The sequence below is a fragment of the Fukomys damarensis genome, unplaced genomic scaffold (assembly GCF_012274545.1).
Source record: "Fukomys damarensis isolate Sample0158 unplaced genomic scaffold, DMR_v1.0_HiC HiC_scaffold_3, whole genome shotgun sequence".
NCBI lineage: Eukaryota > Metazoa > Chordata > Mammalia > Rodentia > Bathyergidae > Fukomys > Fukomys damarensis.
Window position 1 is genome coordinate 11,828,125 of NW_022900915.1, and position 14,192 is coordinate 11,842,316.

The following is a 14,192-nucleotide window of genomic DNA, read 5'->3' on the forward strand; positions in this document are numbered from 1 at the left end:
AAAAAAAAAAAAAAAAAAAAAAGCAGTGGATAGTTACTTTCATATGAGTGCAGTGTGTTCTAGACCATAGATCTGTGTTTATGAACTTGGATTGCTAATATTACATTTTAAGTAGCAAATATTTAATGTTCAGGAAAATTAAGAGTAAGAAATTTTTTTGTATGCTGTAAGATCATCTGAGTAACTGTGTAGTATGACTTTTTCTTTTTCTTTTCTGGTACTGGGCTTGAACCCAGGGCCTCCACACAGAGCTATATCCCCAGCCTTTTTATTTTTCATTTTGAGACAAAGTCTTGCTAAGTTGCCCAGACTGGGCTTGAACTTGAGATCCTCCTGCCTCAACCTCCCAGAGTGGTGGAATTACGGACATGTACCACTATAACTGGCTGAACTCACACAGTTTAACCAGGAGAATCTTAATATAATACATTACTGGACTGGGGATTAATCTCAATGGTTCTGCCGCCTGCCTCGCAAGTGCAAGGGCCTGAGTTTAATCCTCAGTACCAAAAAAAATTACTGTGATAAAGAGTACTGATATGATACCAGGAAATGCTATTTGGCAATCTATGGATGAGGAAGGGTACCCAAGGAATTATAATGTGGAAGGGTTTTAGGCCTGGGGCTAGTTCCTCAAGGCTTGAGTTGGTCTGGATTTGCTTTGTAAGGAAGAGGTAAGGTCCAGAGTGCAGGAGGGGGAACAGGCAGCAACAAGTGGCAGAGGCACGTGTTAGGATTCCTGCAGAGTGGCAGAGTAAGCCTTTGAAGCCTACTGCAGTCCTGGTAGTGCCTCTGGTTTCTGGATTCCGCGGTTGGAGGCCAGCCAGCCTGCAGGTGTCGTAGAGGGGCCAGGGCAGGCTCCATCAGGTGTCTTCAGACTCACATTGCCACCCTGGGTATCTTTGGAAATTATTCACTTGGTATCTTGGAAAATTTAAAAAGTACTTTAAAAATTTTAACTGAAAGGATATTTTCTTTACATTTGCTTCTTTGTCAAAGTAAATTCTTTGAGTTTGTATATGAAGACAGTCTAAGGAATGATAAACCATATTTATCTTGTGACTTCCTATTTTTTCAATGCTGCCATTAATCTTTAAATGATAGTTACTCTGAGCTAGTAATTTTATTAACAGGTAACCTTAAATAAGGAAAATGAATCTACCTTTCTTTTAACTGTTGAATTTAAAGATTTTTATCAATTGAGAAGAGTGGTTGGTTTGGAGGAAATACACTCTTCTCTATGTATTATTTGTAGTACAAGAGATTGAACCTAAGGGCATTCTACTGTAGAGCTACATCCCACACCCTTTTTAAATCATCATGTCTTAGCCTCCAGAATATCTGGGATTACGATGTGAGTCACTTTGTCCTGGCTCTTTTCAACGTATTTTTAATATTATTTTGTATCTCAAAACTATTTTGACTATTAGGAAAATGTGGAGAAGATGGGGCCTCGTGTTCTGGATTTGCAATTGGAATTTGATGAACAGGCAGTGCTTATGGAAAATATAGTCTACCTGACTAATTCCCTTGAGGTAAGAAGCCCAGGGATTGTAATTACTGTTCAACTGTTGTAAGCCAGATGCCAGTTCTTTTATAATAAGCCTTTTTATAAACTTCATCTTGTATACTCAGTACTGTTGCCAAGTACATCAGTCAAAAATATTTTTGAAATGAAAAAGAATAAGTGGGTATAAAAGTTACAGAAAGAAAAAAATGATCTGTCATCTTATTTCATTTGTCAGTTATCCTATACATCAAAAATTAACTGTACTGCCTAGGCATACTCTCCAAATTGTCAAGAGAGGTCTTTTTTATATTTATATTTTATATTTATTTTATATTTTTTATATTTAAATACATTCTGGAACACGTGAGTGGCTTCTTGCCGCCTTCTTGCCTTTCAAATCCCAGTTTCACAGAATCGAATTAGATATAATCAGTGGTCCATATTGTATTATCAATCACAACTTCGACGTAAAGTCTAACAATGCTTTCTCTCAGACGACTTAGGCAGAAAGAAAGATAATTTGCCCTAGAAAACTGTTAGAGGGATCAGAAAATTGTTCTGGTGATTAAAATAAAGATACTTACATTTTAAAGCAAGTTTAGCAATTGAATGAAATGGTTTCATAAAATAGAGACAGAAGAAAAGTATGTCTACATGAGCATTTTATTTGATTAGTATTTTTTTCTTTGATTAGTATTTTTTTGATGCTGAGAGTTGACCCAGGACCTTGTGTTAGGTAAGCATGTGCTGTACCGTTGAGCTCTGCTCCCAGCCCCTGAGCATTTTTGAAAAATGAGTTAATACTGAAATTAAATATTAGTAGCTATTTTTTTTTATATATATGTGGATCTAAATGTTCTTATATATTTGCATAAGCCAGAAAACTTGGATTGTTTGATTTGAACAAGTGGGGATATGCCTTATATTTAGGGTCATCTTTTATATACATTTTTGAGCTTTTCTTCCATTTATTTATTTATGTTATTATCTTTTTTTTTTTTTTTGGTACTGCGGATCAAACTCAGGATCTTGCACTTTCGAGGCAGGCACGGTGCCACTGAGCTAAATCCCTGGCCCTCTTCCATTTATTTAAATGGAAGCCTTCTTCTCAAATGATAAATCTCTGAAACTTCTGATTGTCTAACTGGAAGCCTTTTACACTGGTTTACTTTTTCTCTTATGTGGCAGACATAGATTTCATTACAGAAAATGATAAATGTGACTAAAGAGCAGTACTGAGCGACATCTAAGATGAGTGTTAAATAACTTATTACAGATTTCATTCAATGTTTATATGGAAAATAATATTGCACAGACCATTTCATGTTAAGTGGAGAGCCTAGTTTGGCTCTTGATGAAATGAGGTGGTGATTAATTTCAATCTTATTAAGCGATACTAATGACTTCCATTTTTTTCCCCTCTATTTAGCTAGAACACATAGAAGTCAAGTTTGCCTCTGAAGCAGAAGATAAAGTCAGAGAAGACTGTTGTCCTGGGAAACCACTTAATGTTTTTAGAATGGAAGTAAGTTGAAGAAATCTTACTAAATGAGTGCATTTTTGAGCTAGAGAAGATCTTAGAAATCATTACTCGTCATTCTAAAGATGGAAAGAAATACAGAGAAAGTAAATGAATGTTTTGCTCCAGGCTATAGTTAGAAATGGGATGGATTTAAAGTGTCCTATTCCTGTTTATTGCAAGATTCAACTTCTTACTTTACTCTTATCGATGGTATCAGATATTAAATGTTTTTTTTAAAAAAACAATTTTCAGTATTTGCTTTTTACTTAAAAAATGCTGTAGGAATTGAATTGTATAGCTTTTTTAAGCAGTGAAAAGGAGCTTTCAAGCTTCAGATGAGTCTGCTATTCAAGGCTGTTTGGTTTTTGATGGAAACCGGACTGATGCAGCAAGATTAAATGATTTTGGAGGTTTTAGAGATTCTGTTTAGCCTCAGAGAATCCAGTCAGATTGGCAGCATTTGGCAAAAAGTACTTTCTTTTTTGTTGGTACCGGGAATTGAACTTGGAACCTTGTCCTTGAGGCAGGCGGCAGAACCACTGAGCTAAATCTATGGCCCTGGCAAAAAGTACTTTCTATGCTGTGAGAGGTGGGCTTAGAACTGAGAATTTCATGTTAAGTGGAGTAGTTTTGGTAGAGAAATGGTAGTAGTTGTGGAAGAGAAAATGTAATTATTGTTATTGTCTATCCGTATTGACATATGGAGTTGCAGTCATTTTTACTTAGGCATCTAGTTATAAGCATTAGCTTGATGACATTTCTGTCGTATTTGAATATGTCTTGCTCATGATTTTAGAACAGCAGGATTAGCTCTGGCTTTTACTAGGTATTAAAAATGTAGCAGAGATTATTCCATCCCTTGGCAGTATTCAGGTTTAATTTTCTATAACAATACTTTACTCTTCATCTTCCTAGCCTGGTGTGCCAGTTTCTCTAGTAAATCCCCAGCCATCCAGTGGTCACTTCTCAACCAAAATTGAAATCAGGCAAGGGGATAACTGTGATTCTATAATCAGGCGTTTAATGAAAGCAGAGCGAGGAATCAAAGGTAAATGATATCCCTAAAACTCACATTTGGCAGTAGCTTATGGATTTGATGAGTACTAAGCAGAAGGGAGAAAGAAATGTTTAACTGTCTTGCTTCAGTACAGCTATGTGATACTATGGAAAGAGTACTGGGCCCAGAATCAAGAAACCAATATTTTTGGGACTCAGCTAGATAGGTTGATGACTTTGCTATGTCACTTAAGCTCTAAAATGATTTCTCTTTTAGTAATATGAGGGCATTGGATTAGATATTTTTCCAAGACTCCGTCTAGTTTTAAAACTGTAACCAGTATTTTCTATCTTTGAAAGGTGATTCAGAATTATGGAACATGTGTCTAATATTCTAAACTAACTTGTCCCTTTGGCTCTTTTCCTGGTGAAGAAGGAGAAACCGAATAAAAGTTCTTGAGTGTTGCCAAGTACTAGCCATTTAATACTTTTATAGCCTATGATATAGAAAGTATAATTCCTCTCCTTGTACGGTTAATGAAACAGAGGCTTAGAAAAGCTAAGTAACTTGCAAAATTCATTCAACTAGTAAATGTGGAGCTGGAATTCAAACATGGGTCTGTTTGACTCCAAAGCTCAAATTTTTTCTTCAAAGCAGTGTGCCTCCTGGTAAAATATGTAAATAATCTCAATTTCTGATGAAGTATGTGTCATCTGTGATTAGATTCGGTATAATAATTTATGACTTAATTTTTTTTAATCTCTCAGGTCCTAGGCTGAGCAGAGTTGTGAAGCAAGTTAGTGTATCTTTGTATTATTTTTCCTCTTATTATGAAGACAAATTAGTGTTGACATTCTGTATTTTTTCATAGTCTGTCTTTTCTTATTTTGTTTTGATGATGCTGGGGATCAAATCCAGGGCCTTGCACATGTAGGTAATTGCTCTACTGCTCGGCTATAATCCTAGCCCTCTGTTCTATTTTCATAGCAATCAGAAGTAGATTGGTCCATTTTCTATCAGTATAAAGGATTTCTAAAAAGATTTATAAGTCTCAGGCTGACCTAAATTATAGGTCTCTATTCAAGGTAGTAACAGCCTATTAAAATAGAAGACGAATCTATTCTACCACATGTTTTACATTCTCCTGCAGTTATTCATTTCCTTTCTGTGGACATCTGTTTGGGAAGTTGGTACATGGATATGGCACATCTTAATTTCCTTTTATGTCCTTTTACATTCCCTCCCCACCTTCATCTCTTGGCCCTCTAGGCATACTTTTAAATTATGATAAAATATGCATAATATAAAACTTACCATTGTAAGCCGGGCGTGTTGGCGCACACCTGTAATCCCAGCACTCAGGAGGCTGAGTCAGGAGGACCACTGTGAGTTTGAAACCAGCCTGGGCTGCATAGTGAATTCCAGGTCAGTTTCAACTACATAGTGAGACCCTGTCTCAAAAAACCCCAAAAAAAACCTTACCATTTTAGTCATTTTTAAGTGTATAGCTCAGTGGTGTTGAACATATTCATACTGTTGTACACCTATCACTCCGTCTATCTCCAGAACTTTTTCATCTTCCAAAGTGAAACCTTATAACCATTAAACCGTAACTCCCCATCCTGCTTCCCCCAGACACTGGTAGACAGACACTCCTTCACTTTCTGCCTCTATAAGTATGACTGATGCAGTCGTATAATATTTATTTTTTTCTTTAGATTAAATTCATTTTTGTATTTATTTTTCCTTACTGTTTTAAGAGATGGAGTGCTCCTTGCCCAAGGTGTCTGTGACCTGGACACAAGCAGTGGTCCTCGGCCTCCTGAGTAGATGTTCCTGTAAGCACGTGCCACCTGTCTGTTTCGCTTAACAAACTGTCTTCCAGATTCATTCATGTTGTTACATTTATTTTGTTCCCTAGGTAAACTAGCTACCATAGAATGGTAGCCCCATCCTTGGAACTTACAGACCACGAGAAATAGAACTTTAAAATTGGGAAATATGAATATATAGGAAGTCATTTTTGTGCTTTACCATATTTATGTTGCATATTTTCAGTCAGAGAAGATTTTGTAACAGGAAGTATGTAAACATACTTGCATAGAACACCGAGTAGGTTCTTCAGAATTACGCTGACGTGTGTTTTCTGGCTCTTGTCTTTTCTCATGGAGCCCCTGGCACAGTTTTTATCTCCTTTGTTATACTAGTGAATAATATTATTATACAGTATTTTAAGTTTGGTGCTAGTACCTGCTGTAAATTTTAGAAAATGGATAAAAACATTGGGTGGAGTTTGAAATTGCTATTCCTCTAAGAACCTACAGAAGAGACAACCTTGATCCTCTTCTAAAAGCCCTCAGGATGCTTTGATATCTGAGGGGCTGAGTATATTGAGTATATGAGATGGAAAACGAGTTAAATTCAATAACATAGTTCTTAAGTCTGTCTGCTGCAATAGCTAGCAAGTCATCCAATTAGTGCCAATTGAATTGAAGGTGATTATGATCTAGGTCCAGGAGGCACTAGACTAAAATATCATTTCGCTCTACAAAGGCCACTGAGCAACTGTTTGATGATAATGACTTTAAATCGCTCACAATCCATGCCACATGTGAACTAATAATGTGGAGGTGAAAGGCTCCATTTCACATTATCAATCCCTAGGGACTTTCAATCACTCTCATCTTGTCTCTAAGTGCCTTAAATCTTGTGTAGCTGCAGACTTAAATTTCAACATTTTCAATGATAAGTCTGAGATAAGAAAAGATAGTAAAACCACTAAGAAAACTTCAAGAATATATTGGCAGTAATGAACCACATGGTGAAACATCAAAGCAAATGTGTTTTGTTACTTAGAAGGCTGATTGAGTATTAGATTTATTTGAAATAGTTTGAATTAGAAATGCTTAGGAAGACTTTTTGGGGTGCGGAGGGAGTCTTATATATAAAACCTACTGGCAGGACTTGGCACTGCTTCTGTAGCAAAGTATTTGGTACCACTGGTATACAAATTGAATTGCAGTAGCTATTGAAATGAATTGTATTCTTCCCTAAAATTAGATCATGTTTGTCATGAAGACTGTGCCTGCTCCTTTCCTATTTTAATTTTTGGGGCTTGTGCAGTATCTGGGAATAGATTGCATGGTCTCTGAAGAGACTCTCCAAAAACTCAGGGAGGGTTTGCTTTCATGGTAGCTGAAGATAATTGTTCTCTAAGCTCCAAGATTTGTTCTCTAAACTTACGGTTCTTTGGTGTGTGTTTTCCAAACAGAGCAGACTGCCCAAACAACTTGCCCTCATGATATCACTGCCAGCTGCATTAATGTCTCCTTATATCTCTTATCTCTGTCACCCTAAGCTTCATATTCTCAAGGCAACATGAGGAAGTATAGCTCATGGACCACCCAGGGACCTGTTTTAGAATGGGATGGAAGTAACTCAGAAAATATCTGCTATTTTTTGGATCAGGTTAAGTGTAACTAGCCATTCTATACTTAGAATGAGATATAAGCCTGGAACCAGCATTTGTAGTCATGTGTAGTGTTTCTTCCACTATACAAAAGAAACCCATTTGATATTGGGAAGTCTCAGAATGGCTTAAGAAAATTTCTTCTGGGCTCAGTTATTGACAGGATTGTTGGATCATAAATTTGTTCATGGGACAAGTGCCTTTTTTTTTTTTTTGCCAGTAGCCATCTTAGCTTGCACAAGAACAGATCAGGAAAATATCAAGCACTGGAGCTCAAAGCTCAAAATTTGAAAAGCTATACCCTTTCCCTCTGCCCTCCCTCTTCTGTCTTGTCTCTCATCAATTTGTTAATACGTACACTTTCATCTTTTGAGCAAAACAAGAAACGAGTAATAGGATTTCTTACAGTAGTAATTATTTCTCCAAATGTATCTCCAAGAAAAGCTACATGTCTTGTAAGTTTAATGTATTTCAAGAAGTTCAAAAAAGAAGTAAGTTTTAGACTTTTTGATATTGTGAAGAATGTTTACTTGAAGCCACATAAAATGTAGTTTATAGATCATGTAGTAGATCACATAGATTAGTGCCCCCCCAAAAACTTCATTCTTTCTCTGTCTTCATTCACCATTCTAGGAAATTTGTTATACAGAACTCTGATATCTTTTTTGGTTTTGATTTTTTAAGACAGGGTCTTGCTGTGTAATTCAGACTGGCCTTGAACTCACTATGTAGCCCAGCCTGACCTCAAATTTGTGGTGATACTACTGCCACAGCATCTCAGGTGCTGGGATAATGGACATGTGCCATTATGCCCAGCTTCTGACAATCTTTGAATTGGGCATCCTGAACAGGGATGAAGATTTATTTAGATTTTGACTTTGTACCTGAGATTGGGTCCTATTTGTCTGATGAAGTCATTTTTGCCTATGTATAAAAACCAGTGTGTTTGAATTTGAACCATCAGATTCATTCATGGGTTTGAGCCTCTAACTAGAGTTAAATGCTTATATTGATATCTTTTCTGGTATAGACCTTTCCAAAGTGAAACTGATGAGATTTGATGATCCACTGTTGGGGCCGCGGCGAGTTCCTGTCCTGGGAAAAGAATACACGGAGAAGACTCCCATTTCTGAGCATGCTGTTTTCCATGTGGATCTCACAAGCAAGAAAATTCATCTCACAGAAAATGGGCTACGGGCAGATATCGGCGATACAATTATATATCTGGTTCATTAAACTCATGGAAACTGAAGATTTGCCAAGGTCTAAGATATTCTTACTCTAAGAACCTACATAGATTTTATTTCTAACCATCAAATTCTGCATGTAATCATAACTATACCAAGTAATCTTTGATTCTTAGACTTAATAAATTTTTTTTTTTCTTCTTTGGGCCTCTAAGAGAAATGGTTTATGCAATGCATTATTACTATTTTGGGAACAAATTATTGCTATAAGCTTCTGGTCTAACACAAAGGTGTCAGTATTCTTTTTAATGAAATGTACTTTATATTGTTTATGAAGGCTAGGAAATGTCTCAGCTTTTTATGTTAAGGAATTAGCTATATTTCTTATGTAACAAAAAATAGTAAAATAGACACTAGTTCTATTTTTTTTTAATAAAGGAATTTTTGTTTTATTTTATTTTGCTTCTTAAGAAAGTCTCACCATATAATTTAGATCAGCCGTGAACTCACTATGTATCCTAGGCTGATCTCCAACTCTCAGTGACTCTGCTGCCTCCTCAGCCTCCCTAGTGCTGGGATTACAGGTACTTGTGCCACCTTGCCTGGCAATAAAGAAATGCTTATGATGACGTAAAGGAACAAGTCAAAATATTTTGACTTAACTGTAATCACTACATATTTTGTACAAAGAACAAATAGAACCTATATTTTATAAGACTTTAAAACTTTAATATATTCAGTTAACTGATTTTTTTTCAAAGCTAATTGGTTTTTTTTTTTTTTTTAGTTTAGTTTATCTACATTAAATATAGACATCATATCCCCTAGGAATCTATATCAAATTTTTTTGAGTCTAATTGTGTTTAAAGATCCTGATGACTGTATTATAAACTTACTCTTTTATTTCTCGATAATCTTTCAGTAAGTATGCATATGTCTTCATAGGAAAAATGTAAAGTATTGACCATCAAAGGAGTCAAACTTTTTTATTCTTGATGGATTCAAATGGAAGACTGGTTTTGATGACCCTGAGAATCTGAATTCTAACTTAGGAGTCATATGAACAGGTTTTTTTTTCAGCTTCCTTTTTTTACTCTACAATTCAAGAGTACATGGCCCAGTTCAATGCTTTACTATAGGTTGACTGACATAAATCATAGTCTTAGAACTGAAAGATCCCTTAGAAATCATTAAGTACAGTGCATTATCTGCTCAGGGCAGGGAGTATGGATGGCATAGGGGGCCAAGATTGCCTGCTCTGAAGTCAGAAGACTGTAGTTACATTAGGTTTCCAGTTCTTTGATTTGCTGTGTGGATGGTGTGAGCAATTATGCAGAGCCTTGATTTCATCTATAAAGTAAAACTAGTAATAGAATCTACTTCGTAGGCTTGTTGTGAGATGTTTAGATATAATCTAGGAAAATCATATATACAGTACAGTGCCTAGCAAGTAATAAGTGCCTTCAGTAAATGTTACTGATGAATAATAACAGTAATAATATATAAGCATGTATAAGATTGCTATACGTTATAATCATGCTCTTTCTGTCGATTCCTTTGGGGCATCTGTCTTGCTTTTTCTTTTCTTTTTTTTTGGGAGACAGGGTCTTGCTAAGTTGTTCAGGCTGGGTTGAAGCCTCGAACTTGCTGTAATCCTCCTGCTTCAGCCTTCCAGGTCCTGGGGTTACAGGTGTGAGCCAGGCTGAAGTTATTTAGATCTTGGAAAGAGTGATACATGGGTAATTTCCATTACATCATATGAGCATTAATATATTGTAGATGTGTTCCGTTATTGGTGGTACTAAATTAGATCACTTAGTTAAAATGGTGTCTTTGTATTCCTCCATTGAGGTGCCGTCTTTGGATTTAAAGTCTGAATGCTTGTCTCCCTCTCTCGCCTCGTATGTTGAAATGTAGCCCCCATGGTGATTCTGTTGGGAAGTGAGGTATTTGAAAGACAAGAGTAGGTTCTCAGGGCTGCTGCTTTTGAATGAGGTGAAAGGATATGCAGGGAGCTCTCTTCTTGTCCACCATATGAGGACATGTAGAAGGTGCCATCCTCTGAAGAATGGCCTTCACCAGACCTTTAACCTTGGACTTTGCAGCCTTCAGAACTTCACAATAAATTTCTACTATTTATAAATTACCAGTCTAGGACACTTTGTTTTAGCAGCCCAGATGAACTCTGATGCCTGTTTATAAGCAAGCTTTTACCAAGGGGTGATATTCATGGGTAATCTTTCTGTCCCTTACTACATTGGAGGTAGTAATATGGTGAGTTCCTAAAAATGATTAGCATTTCTTCTGCATGCATTAGGTATCATCTGTAAGAGGATTCTATAAGAGAATTGTTTTCTTTCATCATTCTTTTCAAATTACTGTGGACTGTTTATCTATCTATCTATCTATCTATCTATCTATCTATATGCTGTGATCAATTACCCCATCATTATTCTTTGAATGCTCACATTTTCCTAAATTTACCACTCAAACTGACTCCTGTGTCTTTTAGTTATCTCCCATCAGACTTGGCGCATTTCTTTGCCTAAAACCTGGCTTACTTTCTGTTTTTCTGTCCCAGAACTAGAATCAATCTTTTCAAGGAACTCTACTTCATTTTAATGGAGTACGTATTAAGAATGCAAGACGCAAGTGTTTTTTGTATACTTCCTGCTACCAAATACATTGCTTTTTTAGGCTTTTCCAGGGGATAGAGCTAGGAAATATATATATACCAATGAATACAGCTAAGAAATACATGTATTTTATGGTGGCGCACGCCTGTAATCCCATCACTTGGGAGGCTGTGGCAGGAGGATCACCATGAGTTCGAGACCAGCCTGGGCTACATAGTGAGTTCCAGATCACTGTCAACTACATAGTGACACCCTGTCTCAAAAAAAACAAAAACAAAAAAAGAAAAAAAAATACATGTAATTCTATCTTGAACTACGTACTTTTTTTTTTTTTTTTTTTTTCCCCTTTTTACACAGTGAGAACTCAGGTTCCTAAGAATCTTACTATATGTACTCATTTGGTTTATAGGTAATTTCATAATTACCTTTCCAGTATTACTATTAACAAGTCTAACTAGGGTTCACTGTTTCCTTGTTTTGTTAGTTTTTTAAAGTTATTGTGTCCTTAAAACATATCTCACTGAGGGATTCTTTTTTTCATATGTGCTGCCCTAAGTATTTTTTTCTAAATATTTCTTGAATTGTATTTTGTATGTGCTTTTCATATAGAGTTAAAGTTATTGTTTCTTTTTATATTTAGTTTTATGGTTTGTTTTTTCTTGTTTTTTGAATAAGCAAAATACGTGATTCAAAAGCCAGAACCAGGGCCCGGGGATTTAGCTCAGTGGTGCCTCCTGCCTTGCAAGCACAAGGTCTCCAGTTCGATCCCCAGTACCAAAAACAAAAAAACAAAGAAAAACAAAACAAAAAAAGGACAAAACCATATAAATTCAGAGAATTACTATTCTCTTGTACTGCTTCCCACTCAGCTAACTACTGTGATTAATTTCTGGGTTTTTTTCTCTTAAGGGGGCAAATAATTTATGTATACTTTAATTCTTTCTTACACAAACTAGCAGGCTATAGCTATCCATAGCATTATGTGTAAAATTATTTGATACCTTTTGAAAGTTAACATATTGTGGGTATTTTTCTACTCTTGTTTATAGAGGTCTTTTTCCCCTCCTTCCTCTCTGCCCCTTCTCTCTCAGCTTCCCCACATAGCACTGTTACAGTGTTTACCGTCGTTTATTCAGCCGGTCTCCTGTGGATGCTCACTTAGGTTGTTTCTAAGTATTGGATAGTTTATAGACTTTTTCTAGAGTGTGTAGTGTATAACCTTATAGGAAATGGCTTCATATTTGTGGAGGTGTATTTTCAGAATAAATGTCTATTATTTGTGGGCTTATAGGTCCACAGGTAAATGCATATGTAGTTATGTTAGTAGATACCTGGGCAAAAGAAGTTTAGGCGGAGGGAAGGGCAAGCACATAGGCTTGAGATAGGAGCATCTGGGCGTGCAGCCACTATGCTGAGGAGCCGCAAGGGAGGCGTAGTGGTGGAGTGGGCCACTGCAGGTCCTGGTGACTAGTGTCAGAGCACTGAAGCAGGGGCACTGTTTTCTGTGTTCCCAGTTGATTGCAGCTCATTTGATAGGCAAAGAATTCATGAAGTATAGCCGGGAATTCCCTATGTAGCCCATGAACTTCGGATCTTCCTGACTCATCCGTCCAAGTGCTAGGATTATAGGCTTGTACCACCATGCGTGGCTCTCTGCTTAAAGTCTGGACATAATGCTCCACCCCAAAACGTGCAGCATCAATTAAGTTTTAAATTGCTCACTGCTATGCATGGAGCTTAACTGGTTATAAGGTAAAAAGAAAAAAAAAAGGGTAGGACATGGCCCTCGCTCCCAGGGGACGTAAGGAACAGTAAGTAGGTGGCAGTATGTCCCCTCTGTCTCTGGTATTTCTTTACTGGAAGGTAAGTCCAGAGTTGTGCTGTCCAGTGCTTTAGCCACCAGCCACATGTATCTGTAGAACACTTGAAATCTGGCTAATTCAAATTAAGGAGGGCTTGCTCTAAGAGTAAAATATACTCTGGATTTTAAAAAGTTAGTATGCAAAAAATTTAAAAAGTTCAACAATAATTTTAAAATATTATTTGCCTAAGTGTTACAGCTCTTTTAGAATTTGTCTAGCAGGTCTTCTGGTGCTTGTTGGAAAGCCCCCACCCCACCGCCAAATTATTTCCCTGAAATAGTATTATTTTAAATATATTGGTTTAAATAAATATAAAATTCACCTCTTTTTACTTTTTTTGTTTAATGTGACTTATAGGAAACTTAAGATTGCATATGTGGCTCCAGTGATGTTTCTGTTTGTTAGCATGGTCTGAGAATTATTGAAGTTTAGGTTAAACATTACTTCCATTGCATCATATCAAGAGGTATATGATCTTAGTTTATTTCACTATTAGTGACACTAAATTTTATAAATTCCCAAATTACCTGTCTTGAGAGTATGTTTTGATCACTTCCAGGATGTTCTGTTATAAAGATACCTTGGTTAAAACTACTTCCACAGGCCAGGGAGTTAGCTCAGTGGTGCCACCGCCTGCCTTGCAAGCGCAGGACCTGAGTTCGATCTCCGGTACCAAAAAAAAAGAAGAATTTACTTCTACCAGGGCCAGGGATGTTGTTCAGTGTTGCTGCTCCTTCCTGGAAAGTGCAAGGTCCTGAGTTCAATTCCCGGTACTGGAAAAAAACTATTTCCACAGCTTTTGTTGCAGATTACTTTTAAAAAAACACTTCAGAACTTTCCCTTGAAAAGATGCATTTGGAGTACTTCCGGACCTCTCCAGAGATGATATATATATATTTTTTCTTTCGCAATTAGAAATATGTGGATTGATATTTTGACACCTTGAGAATATTCTGTTCCCAATCCTTTTATCAAATAGTTTAGTGCCTCTTGAAGATACTTTCCTAAT

At 36.6% G+C, this 14,192-nt stretch overlaps 1 protein-coding gene and 1 non-coding gene across 5 annotated transcripts in view; both read left to right on the forward strand.

The window, feature by feature from the left end:
• Lars1 (leucyl-tRNA synthetase 1) overlaps positions 1-14,192 on the forward strand; it is a 72,838-nt gene that overhangs the window by 52,554 nt on the left and 6,092 nt on the right. For 2 of the 4 annotated variants that reach the window (XR_004518350.1, XM_033766860.1), the window contains exons 29-32: positions 1,431-1,535; positions 2,940-3,035; positions 3,948-4,080; positions 8,529-8,761. Coding sequence is in view for 3 of the 4 variants with exons in the window: in XM_033766860.1 (XP_033622751.1) it covers positions 1,431-1,535; positions 2,940-3,035; positions 3,948-4,080; positions 8,529-8,734 (540 nt within the window). In the remaining variant the exon portion in view is untranslated. Of the gene's footprint in view, positions 1-1,430; positions 1,536-2,939; positions 3,036-3,947; positions 4,081-8,528; positions 8,914-14,192 lie in introns of those variants that run through there. The other 2 variants (XM_033766857.1, XM_033766864.1) reach the window with 2 other exon arrangements.
• LOC117287529 lies at positions 13,371-13,432 on the forward strand. Its single transcript, XR_004518812.1, has one exon. It is a non-coding gene; the product is annotated as a U7 small nuclear RNA (small nuclear RNA).